Source organism: Pteropus medius, unplaced genomic scaffold (assembly GCF_902729225.1).
Source record: "Pteropus medius unplaced genomic scaffold, Ma_sr-lr_union100, whole genome shotgun sequence".
Lineage (NCBI taxonomy): Eukaryota > Metazoa > Chordata > Mammalia > Chiroptera > Pteropodidae > Pteropus > Pteropus medius.
The window spans coordinates 27021099-27044562 of record NW_024354502.1 but is presented as its reverse complement, the minus strand read 5'-3'; the positions used below and the strand labels follow the sequence as shown (position 1 = coordinate 27044562).

The 23464-nt window shown below is 38.5% G+C and overlaps 1 protein-coding gene and 1 pseudogene across 1 annotated transcript in view; one reads left to right on the top strand and one right to left on the bottom strand.

Moving 5' to 3' along the window:
* The window catches only part of KCNU1 (potassium calcium-activated channel subfamily U member 1), a 108056-nt gene that overhangs the window by 13019 nt on the left and 71573 nt on the right, over window positions 1-23464 (bottom strand). The window contains exons 21-24 of the mRNA XM_039853756.1: window positions 14563-14650; window positions 10978-11202; window positions 9409-9595; window positions 2692-2766 (exon numbers count right to left, since the gene is read on the bottom strand). Of these exons, the coding sequence (XP_039709690.1) occupies window positions 2692-2766; window positions 9409-9595; window positions 10978-11202; window positions 14563-14650 (575 nt within the window). The remainder of the gene's footprint in view (window positions 1-2691; window positions 2767-9408; window positions 9596-10977; window positions 11203-14562; window positions 14651-23464) is intronic.
* LOC120595926 (uncharacterized) lies at window positions 563-681 on the top strand (annotated as a pseudogene).

Genomic DNA, 23464 nt, shown 5'->3' with positions numbered 1-23464 from the left:
CTGCTGATGCTGCTGATTCATGGACTACACTTTGAGTAACAAGGGCTCAAAGAATCTTGCTAATTGAGGCCAGTGTACCAGGGGCCATATTATTCATTAGCATATTTATACTGCTGGAAGGCTGCAACTTAGACCCCTGTAGGCAGCCTCTGAAGTGAATATGACTGGTCATTTTTGGGAGTGCCAGCAGAGGTACTGACTGCTTTTGTTCTAACACTATTGCTTTAAAAATGTTTGCACAGAGACTAGCATTGGAAGCAGAGATGGTGTCTCCAAGCAGAGCAAAAAATAGGCATGCTTACTGCCCATTATAAAAGATTCTGGTTCCTCTCATATAACATAATCCATAGTAGGTACCCTGTCATGTTACCCTGTGACGACCAGCACAAAAATGATAATACTCTGGTCACAGCTGTCTCTGTGAGTAATAAACTATGCTTTGTCTCTGACACAGTGGTCTTGTGTCTTCTGCCAGCATCCATGAAACTGTGGCAGGTTAACTTGCTAGTTTCAAGTAGCATAAAGTCTTAGACTCTTTAAAGTTTTTGAAAGTCATATTACAGTCTACGGCCATGCCACCCTGAACAATCCCGATCCCATCTGATCTCGGAAGCTAGGCAGGGTTGGCCCTGGTTAGTACTTGGATGGGAGACCACCTAGGAAGACCAGGCGCTGTACGTGTAAAAATAAATAAATAAGTAAACAAACAAACAAATAAACAAATAAAATAAGAGATTGTAAACTGACAAGGTGCTTGTAATCTGTGAGGTCAACCAAGGGTCGCCTCACCTAAAAAGAAAAAAAATGAAAGTTATATTACAGATCAAAACAAATACTACTGGACATATAACTCAAAATACATTACTAAGACTGGATTATTCCCTAATTCTTTAAGTTATTCCTTAGTAAGTTTTGGGGAAGTGATGTACTGCTAGTATTAATGAATCATTTTCTTTAAAAACTACATATTTTCATAAAAGATGAGCAAGGTATGACTAATATCAACCCACATTTCCTATGAACATATAATTTCCTCTCATTGCATTGCCAACATCCAACACACACACACACACACACACACACACACACATAATAATAACACACACACACACACATCCTAGGAGCCCTTGTCCAAATCTTTGGTTGTTGTCATCCTAAAACAGGTGGCCTCAGCTTTCCTAGCCATTTTCCTGCAGGCCACTGTACATTCAGTACCAAAGTGCTGGCAGTCAGATCTGCAGCTCCCATGTCACTGTGACCCTTTCCAGCCAGCCAGAGAACAAAAAACAGTAAGCTGGCAGGTGATTTGTTAAGCTAATTTGACAAGGGCTGCCTGGTGCCAGAAAGTCTTCAGCTGAACAAAGCTCTAAGTCCCTGGAGAGTGATCAGATGCATTTCTGGGCCAGTGAGCACCTGACTGGTCCCCTCCCAACCACTCTAATTTACATTACAGTCTTCTAATCAGTGTCCTTAGTGTATATACAACTCAAGGTTAGAAATGATTCAAAAACAGAAAAATAAAAATAAAATGTAAATAAAAACTGTAGCCAATGGCTTCAAGATAGTTACAAATAGGCTGGCTGGTACCAGCCTAATGAGAGATCTTCGAAGCTGAAATTGAAGAGCTGGTGCTCTAGGACGCAGAGTGACAAAACTATTTCCTATCTCCTGCACTGTCACTCCCAGATCACGTGGATCATGTGGTGGTATCACCTACTGATTCCTCTCAGTCCCCCTGCTTCATTTCTGGGACTAAGAGGTCTATTCATTTGGTCTGGTATGTCTCACTCAGCTTAGGTACCCTAGGCCATAAAACACCCATTAAGAATGTTGCCATACTATGGAATTCAGTCAAATCGCATGTGTAGGACCAGTTTTACAGATCATCTTTGAGTTGGTCCGATCTGTGTTAAAAGAACCATTTCCCTCTTTGGTATCGTCTCCTTTTCTCACCAATTATTATCAGTGTTAAATCCCAGTGTATCCACTAGTGCTTCACAAAGAGTGCCGCCCCTTGCCACAAAAAAATGTACACAACACCTTCCCTGTCTTCTCTACCCTGCTTTCTGCTCCCAGAGCTTCTCATATCTAGGAATGTTTCATATATGTGCATTTTCCATAAGGTGTCAGTGAGAGATCAGTTTATTCTGATATTTCTGCATTGAGTATTTCCATTTTAGAACTGTGCCACTCAGGGCCAGGATTAAGATGACACAAGAGAGACACCTGGGACACAAAATTGAAGGACCCCCAAGAGTGAGCATCTCCTTAAATTCTGTACCCTGGGTGCCTCACTTGCCTCGCCCCAGTGCTGGTCCTGGTATCACTACAGGAAAGGAAGGCACCTGACCTAAAGGGCCAGGATGGGCAGATAATTTGGTACAGGGAGATCTTTTCTAGCAGCCTTCAAGTCCACATCCCCTCCCATGGGAGAGTCTCTCTGAATAAGACTGAGCCAGCTGCTGAGTTCCCTGTCCTGGTATCCGGAAGAGTGGAGAAGGCAGATGGTACTCCTGCCCCCTGACACCCAGATATAATAGGCTCTGCTAGATAATGTCACCAATTGAGTAACGTCCAGTCAAGCACTTGGGCCCCATTCTGCTTCCTCAGTCCTTTGATTGGATTTTTAAAAGATCAGTTTTGGATCACACAGGTATCTCCCTTGAATTTTGTCCTTGAAACACAACTTACTCAGTTCAGTGAGGATGGGGATTCTTCGGTGTTTTGAGTGCCCAAAACATCCACTAAAGTAATGTGACATCCCCTCTGTAGACAAAGACAACAACAAAGAAGAGAGTGTTAAATGCAAACAAAGTGGCTTGCAACATGTGACAAGAATGTAGAGGCACACCATGGAACTTGATGCTTTATCTTAGTAAAGTTACTCTCACGTTCAAATCCCAAATCGTCTTTAATATTTAGAAAAAAGTATATTCGGGCATCCTCAGCATCTCCTTTTGAAGGTGGTATCTGTGTGTGTTTTCTAAACGGCACTTGCAATGAATTACAAAAAAGATAAAGCTCTCCCAGTACTTGTTTACTGACATCATAAATAAAATATTATTGTTCTCCATGGCATGATAGTGCTGGGTAATGGCTCAGGCAGGCGGTGCCCCTAAACGCATCTATCTGCCTCGTAAAGCTTTTAAGAAACTATGAATAAATAGGTGGTGCTGCTCCATGCGTGCATTCGGTAACATTGTAACTGTTTTCTGGCTGCTAGTGCTACCTGTCTCTTCGAGATCTTCTCTGGACTGAGACACTACTCATGTCTTCTTTCTTCTTCAGCAGAACTGGCTGCCTCCTATCTCTGGTTGGACTGTTCCAACCAGAAATGCCTTGGGAGTTCCTTAAAGACCGGGGCGAGATATCACTTGGGGCTTTTGCCCTTTGTGTTCAGTTTACAGATTTCCTTCCTGCATTCAGAGGTGAGACCCTTCATTTACCCCTGTGAGCCTTGACTCTGAAAGAGAGTCGATGCACAGCACTGGCCTGAAATGGCTCTGTCAGGTGGTATACTATGTAGAGTTTCAAAGACAAGCATTTATATAACGCTGAGTTTGCGTCCGAAGTTAAACCAAAAACGTAAAAAAAGAAAAGGAAGAAAAACTTGGGAACTAGGGCCTGAAGTTTAAACACGAACACAATAACACACTGTCATCAATAACAATACCGCCATGTCATCACATCCTTTGATCTTTATCAGAACATGTTTAGTGTAAACTGAAGTTGGTTACCATTCTTAACTTTTCTAAGAATGCTATGTAACAGAGAAAAATTCTGTGGAAGCTAAAATTCTGCTTGTAATTTAAATTCCATGCTATGAAGAGAGCAATATATTTGGAGGGTCCTCTGTTTACTGAGCCAGGTAAATGGGAGGGAGGGAAGGCAAGATGTGAAATGAATGGAGTGAGCAGGTAGGTAAGACAGCTTGAGAGACAGACAAAGGAATGGTGGTGGGACATCTGGCCACTGAGATGGGAACAAGGAAAAAGGGAAACTCCAAAGGGAGATTGTTTTCACAGAGAATATGACGTACTGCAATACTTACCACCTCTTCCATCTCCCCCAAAAATATTTGGTAAAAGAGCCACTTCTTGTTAATGTGGAGTGGAGCTGAATATATTTTTGATAGCCACTCCAAATTCTGAGCCGTGCTTCAAAATAGATTCAGGGTAAAAACTGAAGCTCCCCAGGAAGAGGCCAACTCTCGTGGTTTGGCAGTGACCTTAGGAATTTAGGTGAGGAAACGGAAGCCCCCCACCCCGGGGCTAACTTTGTTCACAGAGCTGTTTAAGAGGAAGGTTGGACCTTGAGGTTATTACGCTGAGCAACATAAGTCAGATGGAAAAGGACAAAAGTCATATGGTTTCATTCGTATGTAGAATATAAAACAAACAAAAATCCCAAACAACCAAAAAAAAAAAAATGAACTAACAAAACCAAACTCACAGATACAGATAAGAGATTGGTTGTTACTAGAGGGGAAGGGAAGCGGAGGGAGTGCAAAATGGGTAAAGGAACTCGAATGTGTGGTGAGAAATGAAAACTTGACTTTTGCTGGTAAGCGCACTATAGCGTATACAGATATCGAATTACAATGTTGTACACCTGAAACTTACATACTGTTACAAACCAGTTACCTCAATAAAAGTTTGATCTGAATACCTTAAACTGTTTTCGTTAAAAAAAAACAAAACAAAACAAAACAAAACAAAACTCTGGATTTCCATACTGCAGGAAGTCTTAGAGAAATGAGATTTTACCTTATTTTCAGAACCGTGTAAGATATTTTATCTGCTTTATGTTCTTTTCCTTTCTTCTTCCTCCCATTCTTTCCTTCCTTCCTTACTACCTTATACAAATATTAAGAGTATCTACTGCATGCTAGGACTGTGAACAGCCCCTCTTCCAGTTACATACGCATGTTGCAAATACAAAATAGTTTCAGATAGTGATGAGTACTGTGAAAAAAACAACCTTTAACAACCTTTAAGGGCTAGCAATTGAAGTGGACAGGTGTTTTTAAATAGGATTTGAAGAGAGGTTTCTCTGACTTGGAATGAAGTCTTGAGAGGTGAGAAAAATCCACCTGAGTAGAGGGAATGGGGTAAGGCAGGGGTCCCCAAACCTTGGGCTACAACCAGTAGCAGTCAGTGGCCTATAAGGAAGTGAGCTGCACAGCAGGAGGTGAGCAGCGAACCAGCCGGCAGAGCGAAGCTTCATTTGTATTTGCAGCCGCTCCCCAGCGTTAGCATCACCGCCTCAGCTCCACCTCAGACCATCAGGCATTAGATTCTCATTGGAGCATGGGTCCCTGCAGCAAAAAAGGTTGGGGACCACCGGGGTAAAGGACCTAAGGCACCAAAGAGCCACTATAAACAGGATGAAGTGGGAGAAAATGCAAACTCCTTACTGGCCTGCAAGACCCTACATTATTTTTCTATAATTGTCATGGATCACCATTATAGGGTTTAAAGTAGAGAACTGACATGATCTGATAAATATTTGTAAAAGATCCCTCTGGCTGCAGTGAGCAGTAGAAAACATAAGGAAATAAAAATTATACTATTATCACAACAAATCTGTGAATCAAGTATAGTTAGATCACCTTTGAAGATGAAACCGATTGAGGGTTTACACACTTTGCCCAAGATTAAATGGCTTGTAAATAGTAGATGGGTTTTGATGCCCCAATCAGCATTAATTTCAAAGCCAATGCATGCCCTTTTCAGGACTACTTTGTAGCCCTATTAAAATATACAAGGTTTGGCTGACATTTTCAGTAAAATATTGAGCTCGGTTTCCCTCAAACAGGAAATCTTCCTTTGAACCCCATTTCCTGATTCCTGTTCCCTCTTAAAGAGGGCTTAGAGTAGCCAGACTTAGAGTTAAATGCTCTTATTGGATACAGACACATCTACATCAACTGAAGTGACTGCTTAAATATCTGCTTCTGACACAGGCAGAAGGACAGCAACTGAATTTCTGCCTTAATTCCATCTTTTCTTATAGAGCAATGGTTAATTTGAATATGTCAGATCATAGCCTGGGTACATTTTACTAATGTCAATATTTTGTTACCTAATAGTACATAGCATTATACCTGAAATCTTCCAGGCTGGCAGGATGCTATTACAAAAGATTGCTTAATTGTAGATTACTACTGTACATTTAAATTTCAGTAGCATATTAAGTTGTCAGACTTAATTACTGTTATATGTTTAGATTATTCCGCAGATTATTTAGTTCGGTACCTAGGTTTGCCAACCTGTTCTTGTGACGTGACAGGGCAATAATTAGAGCATCACTGGAAAACCTAAAGTTTTCCACGGAGATGTCCAGGGAGCCCAGTGTTCTTGCTGATCCTTCAGACAACCCTCCCTCTACTTCCTCCCACCCCCAACATCCACTGGAAATCACTGTATGGAGTCGCCATGGTGGTCCTACCTGAGCTTCATATGTAATTTTATGACTGCGAAGATGTGGAAAAGCCCATTGATCCCACAAAAGCCTCATCAGATATGCTAAGGCAAGATTTCCGAAATCAGTACTATTGACATTTTGGGCCAAAAGTTTTTTTTTTGTTTTGTTTTGTTTTTAATTTTTGTTTTTGTTTTTTAAATCATGTAGTGCTGTCCCATGCATTGTAGGATGTTTAGCAGCAACTCTGACCTCTACCCACTAGATGCCAATAGCATCTGCCCAAGTTGTGGCAACTGAAACGGTCTCTAGACATTGTCAGGTTTCCTCTTGAGGCAAAACCGTCCCCAGGTTGAGAACCACTGTCCTAGAAGAAGTAGAGCTGAGGCGGTGATGCTAGTGCTGGGGAGTGGCTGCAAATGCAGATGAAGCTTCACTTGTGCCTGCTGTGCAGCCAGGTTCCTAACAGGCTGTGGACCAGTACCAGTACTGGTCCATAGCCCCAAAATTGAGGATCTCTATTATATTGGTCTCTGCATGGACGACATTTTCTACCTCCTGGTAGAATTTCACAGTCCTTTACACTGTCAACTCTTGGAGGTGGGTATCCCCATTTCCACCTCTTATGTAGGGTACGAGAGGAGTATTACTATAAAATGAGAAAAATAGTTAAGAGAATCAAATAGTCTTCTTTGAGGATTGGGGATTTATATATATAAACTCCAGGCAGATTGCTATGATGCCAGAGTAATTGGTGAGGCTTCTGAGTAACAGTCCTTTGCTATTCACACGAGCTCAGAATGTGACTTTACTGATTCTATGGCATCAGATAAGCAGACTGGGTGACTTGTTAGGTAGCTCAGTAGAGCCTGTCTGGACCTATATTTCTCTGCCACACCAATGGGTATGACAGTCATAAAAGGAATAGTGCAAGGCCTATAAAATGTATTTTTCTCTAAATTTTCCCTTTTATCTTGAGTAAAAGAACCTACTTATGCTTCACGACAATTCAAATACTTTGACATTCTTTCATTTTCTCTTTTTCCTTTCCAGTCCTTTTTCCCTCTCTCCTCTATCTTCTTCTATCAACCCTTTAAGGTAAACTCTCTGGCCTGTAACAGAGTACATGACACATCATATAGAATCAATATATTTTTGTTGAATGAATAAATGAATAAATGAAGGATGAAAATCACTAGAACTAAAGGAAACTAGGACTAAAATCATAGGTTTATATCTTCCTAGCTTATAGGGAATGTAAGATCAAAATACTACAAATAATACAAATTCTAATACTAATACTACTAATAATAAAATAATAGAAAGGACAAGTTACCTAGATGATTAACTGGGTGGCTCATGATGTTGTCAGTTTATTCCAGGCTTTTCCTTGTGAGCATTTTCATTCATATACTGATGATACTGCCTTTAAAGTGAATACTTCTCTGACCAATTATAGAAAGTTCCAAGCATGATGCACACAGACACTCCCATACGCCTACACTCACACACACCATACGCCCACTCCCTATACTTCTCTCCACTCTCCACTCACGAACACACCATACACAAATCTTGTGTGAATCTGAATGACCCCAATTGCTAACCTAAAGATTTAAGTGCAGAACACGACAGCATTTTTATGGACCTTCACATTTGCTCAATAGAGGCATGGATCACATTTCCTTAATCTGGATTTCAATGCACTTTGACATTCATGAAGTGCTTTGCTATTAGTTCTGCTTTGCAAAAGAATCTGAAACCCTGGATTCTGAGTGGAGTTTGATTGCTTAGTGAGGGTGTGTCACATAGCTAGCTCAGTTCACCTACCACAGATTAGACTAGATTATCGTTTACTCCTTTGTCCCAAGAACTTTATGTTTTCCCACCTAGCAACAGTGCTTAGGAGTCAGAATTCTTTTAGTTTCCCAACTTAACCCATGAATATTTTTATCCATATCCATAATCATGAAAGCCTTGCAATGCCTATGACATCTGACCTCTCCAAGCTCTGTGCAAAGTGGATGGCTGAGCACCTGATCTTGGCGAAGAGGATCAACATTCCCCAGGGGACTCCAGCCATGGTTTACTTTGATTTCTTGAATTGAAAGTTTGCTTTAGATACAGAAAATTCTTCAGTAGTAGTGCTTTCATATTAGGCTGAGTGGCTAGTTGTCAAGTTTTAGAAACAGACTAACATGTAAGCCTTTTCCCATGTGGGGGTAGAATGAACACACAATTTTATGGTGGGAATTCATGTCAAGCACGTTTGAATACAGGAGGTGTGTGATGCTACTCAAGAGTCCAGATCACTGGTTCATTTGTTTCAATTCAATAAATATGTGTTAAGCACCTACTAAGTGACTGTTAACTGTGCTAGGCACTGAAAGGAATATGGAGGAGGAAACAATACAATCTCCATTATAAGGAGAGCCATGCTTCTCTCCCTCTCTTTCCAATCTGAAGCTGAAATGTGACATTTTTAGTGTATAGAAGTTGAAAAGAACTTTAGAGATCATCTCCTAAAATTCACATATTGAAAGCATCTTGATGAGTTAAAGAGAATTATACTTTATTCTCTCAACCATGAAGCTAAAACTAATAACTTGAACTTATATAAGATCCAAAGAGAATTTGCTTGATAATACCCGTTACCAATTATAGTAATATACCAAAGGATATGTTCACTAATATTTGATTAGTAACAACATTATCACTTATAATTCTGTGATTTTACTTAAAATGGAAAAAGTGTTTCATGCATTCCATTTAGAAGATGGACATCATTTTTCAGTAGACTTAAGATTCTCAAGGACTAAACTGTCCAACACTTCTATTATAGAATTCTCAGAGTTGAAAGGGACCTTAGAGGACATCTAGCCCAAGCTCTCCTCCTCCCCATGAGTAAAATACATCAGAGAAGAATTAATTCTCTTTCCTTATTCCATTCTCCCTAGGCTTTTCCTGGCAGAGTGTTATTCTTACCTGACTCTGAGGGTGTCCGGGCAGTGCAGCTTATCCTCAGTGATCCTAGGTTGAGGGTGGTCATGATGGTCTCTGTGTCTACCAGTGTCTGGCTGCTTGATGTCTTGGATGGGGGGGATAATACAGCACACATGGAACATTCCTCTATGTTGACTGCACGGAGGTCTCCAGAATAGAGTGCAGATCCCTAATGAGAGGAAACCGGGTAGAGGAGGGACTTCTCAAATGGAAGGATTTTATATCACAACTCATGGTGGTGACTCTTTGCTGGAGATGCGACTTTTGAGCCAAAGCCTCTCCAGCATCCACTGACTTGGTTTTAAGACTTAGTTACCTGATTTCTGACATATTTCGCCTCATCAATCACTAATATACTTGGTGTGAATATGTTTCACAAACTCTGTCCTGAGAGCAAGTCTGGATGAGACAAAGGAAAGTGGAGAGAGGGAGCCTAAATCCATTTAGATTACTCAACTTAGAGTAGAGAAGCAGAGGAAGGGAAACAATGGGCGGGGGTGGGGGGAATCAGACAAAGGGGAAGTTATGGATCCAAGGGCAAATTTTGTATCCTCACAATCTCACTTGTAGTGGGCCCCACTTGCACTCTCTAGATTAACTAGCAAAATGGTGGTTGCTTCTTTCCTTTGATGGAAAAAAAGGGAAAGATCTGGCCCTGCATTCAGGTAGCTTAGACTCAAATAATGTCGGTAATGCCCAACATTAGCTGGATCTAGAGACGTCTGGTAATTTTCTTTCTTTCTTTCAACTAAAATAAGGGAATCATGAGGGGAACACTAAGGTGACTTTTTAAGAAAGCAAATGAAATTTGCTTCTTGAGAGGACCATTTCTGAAGTTTGAAAGTATTCTACACATAATTCCAGCATTCTTTCAAGAAAACTCAAATGCTTTAGTGCATTTCCTACTGCACATAATAGTTTTTTTTTTTTTTATCCAGAGAAATGGTAACATATGATGGGATACAGACCTATGAAGATTTAGAGCAAATACAATTGCAACTACAATGCCACATATGCATAATGGATCCATTTCTCAGAAACATAAACCTAATTCCTCTTTCTCATACATCTATCAAGGATGTGTGGCATTATGTGTTCCACAAAAGATGTGTCTTCAGAAAAGATGAGAAAGTTAGAGTACAGAAGCTGTCTAGTATCAGCTTAGGTTTACCATTAAGTCAGAATCAGGTTCAGAAATACAGAGAAATTCTTATTTATGTAAGACCATAAAACATCATTATAAACATAAAACATAAAACATGGTGGCTCTTGAGCATAATGTCTGGATTTAAATCCTAGTCTTGTTACTTACTTGCTGTGTAAACTTGGACAGATTAGTTATTCCATGCCCAAATTTCAAGATCTTTAAAATCTACCCCATCGGAGTATTTTGAAGAGTAAATGAGTTTCTATATGTAAAATGCAAAGAACAGTTTCTGGTACCAGGAAACACTATATAACTGCAAGCTATTATTTATTACTATTACTAGTGCTAGTATTATTTGTGTTATTATTGTTATAGATATTCACTACCCCATATGTGATACTTACAGGCAGAATGTATATCTGGGGAAAATTTCGGAGAAATCGCCATTCTCTCCGCAGGTAATCCAGAGACCCAATGAACACAATGTCCTTCAGCTCCTGCCGGGTATAGTTGCTAGCTCTCAAGGGCATTACGAAATTCCGAAGCCCCATCAGTGTTGACTGGGCATCTCCGAAGATACATGCTACAACATGGTTCCGAAACTCATGTTTTGACTTGTCAGATCGTTTCTAAGCATAAGCAGGCCAGAATTTGGTCATTTTTAGAAATGAGGTGAGAGTTCCTCAAAAAAGGCTCCTTCCCCTCAATCCAACCCTTCTAGGTACATCCACAGGAGTACTTTTATAAGGATAACAGAATTTTGCAAACTTTTCATAAAAAATGGAACTTATAAATCGTAGGGCAATTATACTTTTGATCTTTTTGTGGAGTTCCTTATTTCATTATTAGCCCGGAGTGTATCGATTAAAACTCAAATCATTATCATTCCTCAAGGTGTGAAATCACTGACCCAAATGGAGATAATCTCTTATTTTCATTATGTTTGTAGCCTCGTAAGTACTTACAGTAAGAGTCAGTGACAAACTAAAACATTCTAAACTCTATTGCTAAACTTGTCTCCTAGTGAGCCCTGAAAATTACGAACATGTTGCAAAACATGTTGCAGTTTTCAGCAGATTTTCACACATACAAAAATACATGTTAGTTTGAACCATATGAAATTACCTTTTGATGAGTCACAAATGGTTGAATATTGGCAATTTCACATGGTTCAACCTAATATTTATATTTAATAACTATTTTGCTTAGTTTAGAGTAAGACATAACTGCTAATATGGTAAGTTTCAGCAACTGTAACAGTCTTCTAGTTGATATGACAGCTCTGACAATTTTGTGCTTCTGATCAAATGATTGATCATGTTTTTACAAAAATTAAACTGGTTCATTAGACTCTTTCCAGACTTGAGGAAATTCATTATCTAAAGTGCACAAAAGAAATGAGAAGATTATAATAATTCCATTTGATCCTAAACATTCAAATATTTCTCATACTGTTATCAGTGTTGCCAATTGTTAACATCGCCTGTGTATCTCTAAGTTGAAAACAAAATAATATATATGATGAATATTTAGATTAGGTTTCTTTCATGTTTATAGAGACATTTAAAAACAATAAATGTAACTTTTTAAAAAGAAATATTTCTAAAGAAAGTTTATTTTAAGCCTTTGTCAGATTTCATTCAATGACTGAGTCACTGCCTCCTTGCACAAAGCTGGGATGGAGTAGAGAGAGCACTGGACTTGGAGTCAGAAGACCTGGTTTTGTATTCTGGTTTTGCCATATGCTGTATGACTATGACAAAGTAGTTGATTTCTCTGACTCTCAACTTCTTTAAGTTTAAATTGTTTAAAATAAATAGAAGTTAATTCTGTTCTAGAAACTAAATAATATATTGAAAGTACAGTATTCAACTCATTAACTATTGTTCGATAACTATTAATCAAATCTGAATCTTACTGAATTTCTAGATTTTCAGAGGAGGACTCTTGGAAGCTGGTAGGGAACAAGTTACATGTATTTAAAAGCACATCATGTATGAGTGCGTTTATTCTTAATTAGTGAGCACACGAAGACTCAGAGTATTTCAAATGGATGTATCATTCTCCCTTATGTCAGTCCTTAGCTGGGCTAAATGACAAGCTTCTGTGAAACAAGGCCTGATGAAATCTAACAGGATAAATAAGTAACATCTGACATCTCAACAATTAGAGTTTGTCAAATTAGCATATACTGAGAAATACTCTCTTTCCGAAGGGAATCGCCCTGTGAGGGGAAATAAAGCTACTTGTCTGGAGAGCCTTCCTAGAGAGTGATATGAATCTTAACCAAATCTATTTAGTAATCGTCTCTAGCTAATCCGATTAGTTTTAACTTGAATAATGAAGCCTCTAACGGTATTTAATGCAACATGCCCGAAGTCCAACAATTACTCTTCTGAGTAAAACTAAACAATTAAGAACAAGATACATAGCAGAGTACATTAATGGGTACAGCTAGAGAGGCAATTTGTCCAAGAAACTGGCACAGAACTGTCTTCCAAGTGGGGAAGAGGAGGATGGACTATTTGTTCAAAGTAAATGAAATCAGCCACTTCCACTTGACCCTTCTGCAAACTAAACTAAGTTTGAAGCCTCCCTGAATTTTGCAATCTGGACAATAATCCTCTAGGGTCACAAGTTTCAAAACCCTTAGTATTTCGTAAACTAGAAGTCTTACACTTATCAAAATTCTCAATTGGTGTTCTGAACTATATCCACATCGGGTGTTATAGAGGAGATATTTATCATAGACACCTGTCTGCATGCGTAGCAAATATGGTATAATAAAACATCTGCTATTTCCATTTCTTGGTCCCTTGGATGCCTCTATCTGCAACCAACTTCCCAACCTTTCTAAAGATTTCCCTCCCACTGAAAACATGTGTGGCTGCCTGCTCAACGGATGTTTTATCTTGCTTAGTTTAGAATAAGCCATAATTGTTAACATGATGAGTTTCAGAAACCCTAATAGTCTTCTAGTTGATATGACAGCTCTGACAATTTTGTGCTTCTGATCAAATGATTGATCATGCTTTTACAAAAATTGAAACATATTCTGTCAGGACATTGGTACTGACTGAGTAAGGCACAAGGATTTGGGGCATGTGTGTGTGTATAACAAAAAAAGGTGAACTGAACAACTTTGGGAAAGCAAGAAAAAATCCATAATTGTCAATTAGTCATAGTTAAAAAACTATATTGTGTTCATGCAACATGCAAGCAATCACTTTTATTAGTTAAATTTACCAACTACTGCTTACAAGGCAAACCACCGAGATTATACTTGAGTTTCTAACTCTGAAAAATGAGAATAGATGGGGAACCAAAAAGCAGGCATCAGAGCCTGGATTAGGATACTAGGTTTTTTATATCTTAGTTGCTCACATTTCAGTGAGCTGAGTTAGTTATCTTCTTGAGAGGACAGAAGCCGGGACAGGATTCTAGTACCTATAAGTATTTACCATGTTGTAAGGGGCAGGCATCTAAGAGATACATTCTTGGCTGATGTGTTTAGTATAAATACAGTCAGCTTTAAGAAAAACTCCTATTTAGAAAATCCAAAATTTAAAACTGGTAAATTAGGAAAATGTTTATTGGCTTAAAAAAAGAGGAAAGACTACAGAGTTCTTGTAAATAGTAGGTTTCCCTGGTACATTTAAATTAATTAGATTTGCTAGCAAAACAACAAAGTTTCAGGAGAATATTATTCTGAATAACTGACTCAGCTAAATTGTTAAAGGAAGGAAAAGAAGTAGTGGAAGAATCTGATCTAATTTTTTTTAAATCCCAATATGTTACCCAAATAGTCTTTGTCAAATGCCACATTTGTTACCTTGCAAACGATTCATCTGGCTGGTGAGGTATGTGTTTTTCCTCCAAAATTCATAGTTTACAAAGAGAAAATGCAGGTCCCTATGACTACTGGAAGGACATTATTTATCCTTAGAGAAACTTTTATTTTATTTGAGAGTTGATGCAAGATCACCTACCAGAATCACGTTGTCCAAAGGGGTTGCTTTACACCAGTGAAACATGCCACTGCTATCAAAACAGTCGGCATCTTCAGAGAGAAAAGACCTAAGTAGTAAGAATGGAGAGTTAGCATGAGAACATTTGTGGCTCTGGTGCAACAAAGCCAAGATGTCAAATTCATTAGAGCCTTGAGCCCAAAACGAAGAATAACACAGGAGAATGAGACTCCAGGACAAAGACTCATGTCTGAAGAACACTGAATATCCAGACTGTATCATAGTTGAAGACATATTAAACATTCGGGGTCTTAAGACAACACAAGTTATTTCTCACCAACACTATATATTTTGCTCAGGTAAACAGCTGTCTCTGCTCCACACAGCCACTCAGTCTGTCTTTTAGAAGGACAGAGGCTCTACCATCTTAAGGCCACACATAGAGAATACTCCTCCTCCTCCATCATTAAAGCAAGGGAAGAGAAAGAGACTAGAGAATTAAGCCTGGGCTTTTAAGTGCCTTCGCCCAACGTGACATATATCATTGTTGCTCACATTTCATTGGCCAGAGCTAGTCATATGGATCCTACTGACTTTAAGGAGGCTGAGGAATGTGAGAAGCAATTGAAATATTGTTAACATTTCTGTCTCTGCCAGAGACTTTAAAGAACACCCTTTATTTTATAGATAAAAGTCAAAGCTGGTGTTTCAACATAATGCTGAAGTTGAGATTACTGGTACTTGCAATGTCTAATTCTTTCTTTCCTTAGCATAAAGACAACTAGGTGGAGCCACATGACTTGTTCTGGCCAATGAAATGGGAGAAGTAATCACTGCCCTACTGCCAAGGCTCCATGCAATTCTTCAGGCTCTCTTCTAACCTGCTGTAGAGATAACCATCCTGAGAACATGAGTGACTATGTGGAGGAGCATGCCCTGACCTCCTTGACCTGTGTTACACATGAAACATGAAGAAGAAATATACCTTTGTTGGGTAAGCCACTGAAATTCATGGTTGTTACCACAGCTTAAGTCCATCCTATCTTAACATAAATGCCTTTTCTTAAAAACATGTAATTAGAGAGGTACTAAGGAAATGTTTTCTGTAGTCAAATAAATTTTAAGAAAAGTACACCCTTTTTGAGATTCACAGTACACTTTAGCATATGAAGATTCTAAAAAGCCTTACAAAAAACAGAAATCGTTTAAAATTTATATAGTCCAGTATTTCATATACTTATTTGACCACAACAACTTTTACGATTTACTTGTATACTTACTTATTTTATTTACTAATTAAAAAAAACATCTTTTACTATCCCTTGAAATGTCTTTTGGGACATACAGTACTATGTCACATTATAGGTTCAGCCCTGATAATCAGTACCTTATGAAAGCATTCTCTTGTGAGATTTTACTATACAACCCAGGAGAAATACAACCTACTGCTCTCTGTGCTGAAGGGTTAGGGGTTTTCCCCTGTGAATTAATATAGCTTGTTATTCAATACCTGGTCCAAAGACTCAGACTCCAATGACAAACAATTTTTTTCTCTTTCTTAAAAGGTTAGTTTCAGCACAACAGCTATCTTAAGTCACAATTTTTTTCAGACAAGGAACTTACTTAAACTGAAATTGAAGTGTCAGACTTAAAGTGATAGAGAGAGGGCCTAGACACAGAACCTAGGGTGGGAAGATGGGGCATTGGAGAGGGTTTTGGAAAAGTAGAGAGGCTAATTTCTAATGATCAGCCAATGCCTATGTGCAATCCTTATTTTTCTCTTCATTTAAGATCTACTTATAAACTTAATGGATTCTAGTCATATACCTAGCCAGAAGATGTCATCTTAGCCTCACGGTCAGCTTGACTGAAATGGGTTACTTTGTTCATTCAAATTAACATGACTTTTGGTGGTTTAAATATCTGTAAGTCATGAGCTCCAATCCAGAATCCTAAGAGCTACACAGGCTTTCTTAATGGTACTAGACAGGACCATGGTGATGGCTTTATGCCAAGCTTGTTAAAAGGAACACACCTAAGACTCAAGTCTGGTTTTGATTTTGTCAGGATTTGGAGAACTGACTCTTACTCATTCATAGAACCTTCTTTCCTTTCCATGTGTAGTTTTCCTAGACACCTTCCCTCAGATATTGATATAATGTACCAAGTTACTTTTAGGGAGGTGACTTTCTGCTCTCTGCCCTCAGCACTCAGGTCTACAACACCTGCTACTGCTTTTCTTCTGGTCACTTTCTTCAGCTTTTCCCCACTTCTCCTCCTCCTCACCTCCACACCCCCAACAAATAACGAATGAAGAGTTCTTGGTCTGAAAATTAGATGCGCTTTTGGCTAACGAAAGATGATTTTCTCCCAAGAACATTTTAACTGGACCCAGAATAGCAAATCATTCACTATACAGTTTTCTATCATAATAAAAGCATGATCTATATACACAAACTGTCACAGACAGCTTTCTTCATTCTTCATTCATTTCTTTCTTTATTCTGATGTTATGGAAAACAGATATGCTTTAGAGAAAACACCTGTTGGAGACCGGCATAAAAGAAAAGGCTGGAGGAGACCCACTTCATCATAGAGGCATCCATCTGGTGTCCTTGCCAAAGCAAAACCTGATGCATTTTAGTTCACCATCCCTTAAAGATCTCTTCTGCCTTATGCCTTGCAAATGGCATAATCCTAACAGAAATATACCTTCCTAAAGAGACTAATATATTATCTACGAGAATGTGCGGCATTAGCAGTCTTAGAACTTGAAAACAAGGATTATAACATAAAGGCTGATGCTATCAGAGAAAAAGGTAGCCAGGCCATTCATTCAAGACAAAGAAAAAAGCCACATCTTGACCACAGATAGAAGCTTCTTGGGTGATGGAGATTTCCGTGTAAGAGAGCCTAGAGAGAAACATGGTGAGAGTAATCTGAGAGGGCTCTCAGCAGGATATATTTGGGATAAAAGTGGGTTGGTTCACTGGTCACAAGACAGACTTCTAATGGTAGAAATAAAGTGTGGTAATTCCACCTGGGACCATCCAGGAAGCACTGAACCTTGAAATGTTCTCAAAGCCACGACTCTGACATCCATCCACCTTTGGAAGTTGGTAAGTCAAATATGCGGGGTATGAACAGCTTTTGCAGCCAATCTACTTGTAGATATGGAGAGCAGCATGTGAATAAAGGCTCCAGTTTTCTTTGGTGATGGCTGCCTTTCTTCAGGCTGATTTCATATGTATGAAGCCAATGTCTTGTGAGCACATGCTTGAACACTTCCCAGTTAAAAAGGGCAGGCTCTTTCCTCTCTGCTTTCTGAAACTATTCCAAAGAGAATTTTTATTCTGCCATGTCCATAGCAACTTATCCTGTATGAATTCTACCACTGAAAGGGAAATATAAATGAAGGAAAATGTGTCTTTGGTTTCCAATGGTGGCACATGAGGAGAGAGAGAGATTAAGACATACAGAAAAACTTCTATTTGAGAAGGCAGCGTAGGTTTCAGTGCCAGGTCGTCATTTCCTCAGAGTTCAGACTTGACAGATTATTTTTGAAGATTTACCAATAGAGGCGATCCTCTACTGTTCATAATATCTATTAGAAAATTCAAAAGGCACTTTTGGTTTCTTCTTTTTTTTTTTTAATTTTGTCGATACCACTTTCGGATAGATTAGCAAATCCCAGCAAAATCATTTAAAACACCCTTAAAACTCCATAGGCAGCTTATAAATTCTTAGGAGTTTTCTGACCTGGATGAAGAACAATATATGTTTTGCTCAAGACTTGAGTTAAATAAAAATAAAAAAAATTCATAAAGTCTTAGCATGGGAAGAAGGACAAATCCCTTGGCCAAGGGATGGGGAGAAAGGGAGGAATGTGTCAGTGTGTCCAGGAGTTTCAGTGCCCTCCTTGATTCAGTCTTTGGGGAGATCTATTGCAACAGCCTCCTTAAGGTAGTGATCTAGTTCCCACCAAAAACAGAGGAAAAATGCTTAGTCCCAGGATGCCTTTACCGATACTAAGGATTTTGTATCTTGCAGGTTACAACTGTCTTCTCTCAAATGACTTTGTATATGGTAGCAAGGCTATTTGGTCCATACTTGACCTGAAAATACTCATTTATTGTCCATTCCGACAACCAGATTTTGTGAACTGAGAAAGAGAAAATCACCTAAAATTTGGAAATGTGAGGGTAAGTTGTATAATTAATGCTTCCCATTCTAACCTATACTATTCTTTCTCTCCTTCCTGCCCACCCTCAATCTTACACACATACATGTACAACCCTACATACCTACACACATGCAATAGTCGAATATCAGAATATGAGCCTTTATGGCCACATCTCAATTATATTTTTCTGGGTTTTACCTGGTTACCATTTATTCATTACAAGGCATTATTTTTACCTTGGAGGGAATCTTAAGTTTTAAAAACATGGATAATTTTTACAGTCCATTCCCTAAGAACTGGTGTTTGAACAAGTGGTTAAAGGCTCCGGGGAACTCTGAGAAATGTTCTTAGAATATCTCAGGAAGGCAGAGAGCACAATACACCTTCCCTGTTGGCAAGGCCTCTTTGATCACTTACTTTTCCATTAGAAACAGAAAGTGTGCACCAGGCTCTGTGCCTTCCTCCAGCTTGACCAGATATACTTGCTGAGACTCCTTTAGGTAAAGTGAGAAAAAGCCTGCCATGAAATCTCTTGGGATATGAGGTACATTGACAGCAGGCTGGCTATGTCTAAAGCACCATGGCCTCTTGGGTGCCATGTGAAAAAAACTTAGGAAAGGAGGGGAACCCATTATGGGGCAACTAGGGTGACTGTCTGTTCTGGTTTGCTTGGGACTGAGATGTCCCAGGACAGGAGACTTTCAGAACTGATCATTCCACTGTCAGAATGGGGATACTTTTCCATGCTAATATGAAAAGCTCTTATGGAGGGAAGAAGAAAGGGGAAGGAAATATAAAACACCTGAAACACTATGCCCAGAATACCTTCCATGGTGTGCTCAGAAAACTCTATGTCTGCACCTCTATGTCTATAGATGAGTTTGACGGATATTCAGTGGAAGAAAAAACAGTTGGGTGGCCAGAGCCCTGTATGATTTAAGACAAGCAGTTTCTTGTGAATTATATCTTTCACCCTCTGTTTCCTGTTTCCTGATTCTTTGCGTATATAAAGTCATCACGAAATCATTGTGCAATTATAAACTTTAATAGCAAAGACTATAAGTGTGATTTTTTAAAAAGTCTGTAAATGATATTTTAAAAAGGGAATGTATTAAAATTTAGGATATCATTGTATTCAGTGTCACCTTATTCAGTTTACATAGGAGAATGCAAACTGCATTCTGAGGTAAACTAAATCAGCTGTTAACAGAATGTTCCGTTTGCCTTTAAATGCTGCTTTGCAGATGGAGTCCACCAAATCCATGGCCTCTATTTTCAATGTTTACAATTTAAAGTCTATACAAAGACAATTTTTTCCATCTCTTGCTTAGAAGTTAGACCCAAGGTCCGAGTGGCCCCAGCCCAAGTGAAGACAAGAATAGGTTGGTGATTCTAATAGATAAACCCACATCTGAGCTCACATTTAAGCATCTCTGCTAAGTTTTGCTTTATTTCAGAGTATAAACTGACCGATTTTGCAATGTTTTCTGTGCAAACATGCATGTAGGTATCTCAGAACTTAAATTGTTACCAGACAAAGGATCAAGGAGAAAGATTAAAAAAAACTTCCCTCTTCCTCACCCATTCCCCAGATGGACCTTCATTTAAACCCCTTTATATTTTATGGATATTGCATTTGAGATTTCCTACAATGTGAGGACAAATGAGGCATGACCCTTAGCAGCAGGTACCTTTTAATAAAGGCTGGAGTTTGCACCCTGGGCAGAAGAGCCTGGGGCTTAGGGGCAAGCTTCATATCTAATTGGGAACAATTTCCTCAGCCAGTCTTTACAGCATGAAGTTGTATTTCTAGGTGTTCTTTCCCACACCACCTATAGCTTTCTAAAGATCAAATGACATAGTAAACACAGAGGTTGACCTAAATGAAAAACATTTTCCTTCCACAGACAGTTTGGGATATAGTCTTCTGTGTTCAGTAAACTAGGAACTAAAAATTAAATTAGTTACTCTGATATTTTCTACTTCAAAAACACATTACTGAAACAAATGCAAATTTCAAGCAAAAGAGTTTTCTTTTACTTTTTTAAAGGGACATAGGGCTGGAAAGTAGAAATTTGAAATACCTGAAAACTAGCTCATTTTTCATTGTACTGATATAGTTTCTAAAGTTTTATGGGATTAAGCCTGGGTCAGAGATTAGCATGACAAAAGTGTTTTCCCTATGCAAGGGGGTGAGAAGCTTGGCCTGGGCAATTACTAACAATAACTCCTCAAAAGAAATTAGGACTGGAAGAAATAGCATCCATTAACATTTTAATGGTGTGAGTGTGCACGTGTGCTCGTCTGCATGTGTGTGTGTGAAGAGAGGAAGGGATGTCAAATTGAAAGGTACAAACTGTGCAGAGAAAATAAAAATAATTCCAGGGTATGTGAATACTATTAGATTTTTCTCCCTTAGAAATAGGAAGTTATTTGTGAAGCCTTCTTATCCACATTCCTTAATTTCTCTGAAATACCTCTGGCTAAATGTTAAAATGGAGACAAATTATTAATGTACTGATGATTACAGAGTTTTGGAAACATTGGAAGGACCTAATGATGTGTTGAGGGCCACAGACTTTTAAAATTTCCTCACATCTGGAAGCCATCACTGGAAGGAAGCCTGTTGAATAAAGGCATCCTGAGTATTATAACATTTTACTTAGCACTAGTGACCTGTCAAGCAGCAATGGAGATAGTGGAGATGGTGGCCACGTGGGATCACTCATGACACAGAGCCCTCCTTCTGCTCTATGCATGTCTATGATGTCTCTCTCTCTCTATTTTTTAAAAAGTAGTGTGCCGTGATTAAAGGTGAAAAGTTAGATTTAGGGGTCTCTGGTGGGAGGGAAAGGGTTGTGGTTAGTGTTCTTGAACAAGAAGAAGTGATTAAAGTAGGGCTGTTGTTAGAAATGAAAGGTAAGAGTCAGGTTTTTTAATAGGAGATAGGAGTCCCAGGGTAAGACAGCCTTAATAAGGCAGGAAGATCATGTGTGCTCTTACTTAGATGTTCTCATAGTTTAGCTCTTTGTATTAAGGAGGAATCAGAACAAAAGGAAACAGAACTGTTCCATTCACCTCTAATTTGAAATTAAATTTCTGCAGCACATCAAGTCCTTTTCTTATGTGTGACCATATAGATGACATTCATACCTGAATTTTCTGAAGCTGAGGCCTGTTGCATCATAAAACCATCTGAACACTTCACCTCTTGCCCTTACTACTTAAGCTCCAGAAGGAAATTCTGGAAGTCATTTTTTGCCTTTCCAATATGTCTTGTTTAGTTATAGCCATTTATAGGAGAGAGGGAGACAGAGAGAGAGGGAGAGAGATAACATGAGAATATGAATATGATTCTCCAAACTTTCAGGGAACTTTCTTATAATTTAAAAATCACCACCACCACCACACACACACACACGGACACACACACACACACACATTATCAAGGTCAAAAAACAAAAACACTCTGGAACTGAAATCAGAAAATATATCTACCGTAAATTTGTGTGGAAATGATTATCTCACTTTTTGTTTTAACTTTTGACATCATGGGAAGTATATAATGAAGCATGACAATATTTGTGATTGAAAGAACAATAATTGTCATCATAATGACTTTTTCAAAGAATAAGTTTCATATACAAACTCTTTTGTCTTAATTTTATGTTGATTTCATTAAAAAATGATCAAATGTGCAGTGAATACTGTTTTAAAGCCATTTAGTGTTCAATAATAGTGACTGAGGGCAGTTTTCATTCAGAAAAATGTCAGTCTTGACTCAGAGCTCAAAAAATCATAATAAATCTTTATCACTGCTAAGCTCTTGAACTGCTTTGTGTTTGGGCAAGTCAGGATATTCAGCTGCTATTTCTGACAAAAATTCACAGAACTAACAATGATGAAATCCACAAGAGCAAATGAAATTTGCCATTGACACTATTGGCCAAAAAACCCATCATAAATTCAACTATTTTCCATAAAGTATCTGCTGATGAATAACACAATGAATAACCAGTCTTTACATACCTTGAATTTCACAAGTTTTTTAAATTTGTCTAATAAGAATTTTTTTTCTGCTTTACATATATTTTTACCACTATCAGTTGTAATACATCTTAGTAGATTCTTCTTCAGGTTGTACTGAATATGTGATTTCTCAACATTTTTGAATATACTTTCACAGGTAGTTGTGCCATGTAGACTGTTTAGAAGAGCTCATTTTTTCAGTTGCTTCAAAGTCAGCATTAGCTCCTTGAGTAAACACCTCGACAGTATCAGTAACATTTGTACCCTCATAAGGAGCCAGGGGAAACCACTCAAAATCATTTGTCCTATTTTTTAATGGACTATTGATATTGCTCCCAATGTCAACTTTTCAAACAACTGTTTTTGCAACAAGGTTAAGAGTCTTAAACAACTTTATTTTCTCTGAACACACATCTTGGCTGCTACAATCAAACACAATTTAATTGACTCACTATTGGTAAATGATTTCCCTTGTTTAGCTACCAAATGAGCTATTCATAAGCAAATTTTGGTTGCAAATTCTGTTGTGATAAAATAGCTTTTTTAAATTTAAAATGAGTGCTTTACTGCAAGCTAAGATAAGTGCCTAATCTGATAATGTCAATGTATATTGCATTCTTTCAGCACTGCTACACTGTCGTTGCAAATTAAACAGATGGCTTTGCCATTGCTAGTTATACATTAACAAGTGGTAGGCTGGATTTGGCATTC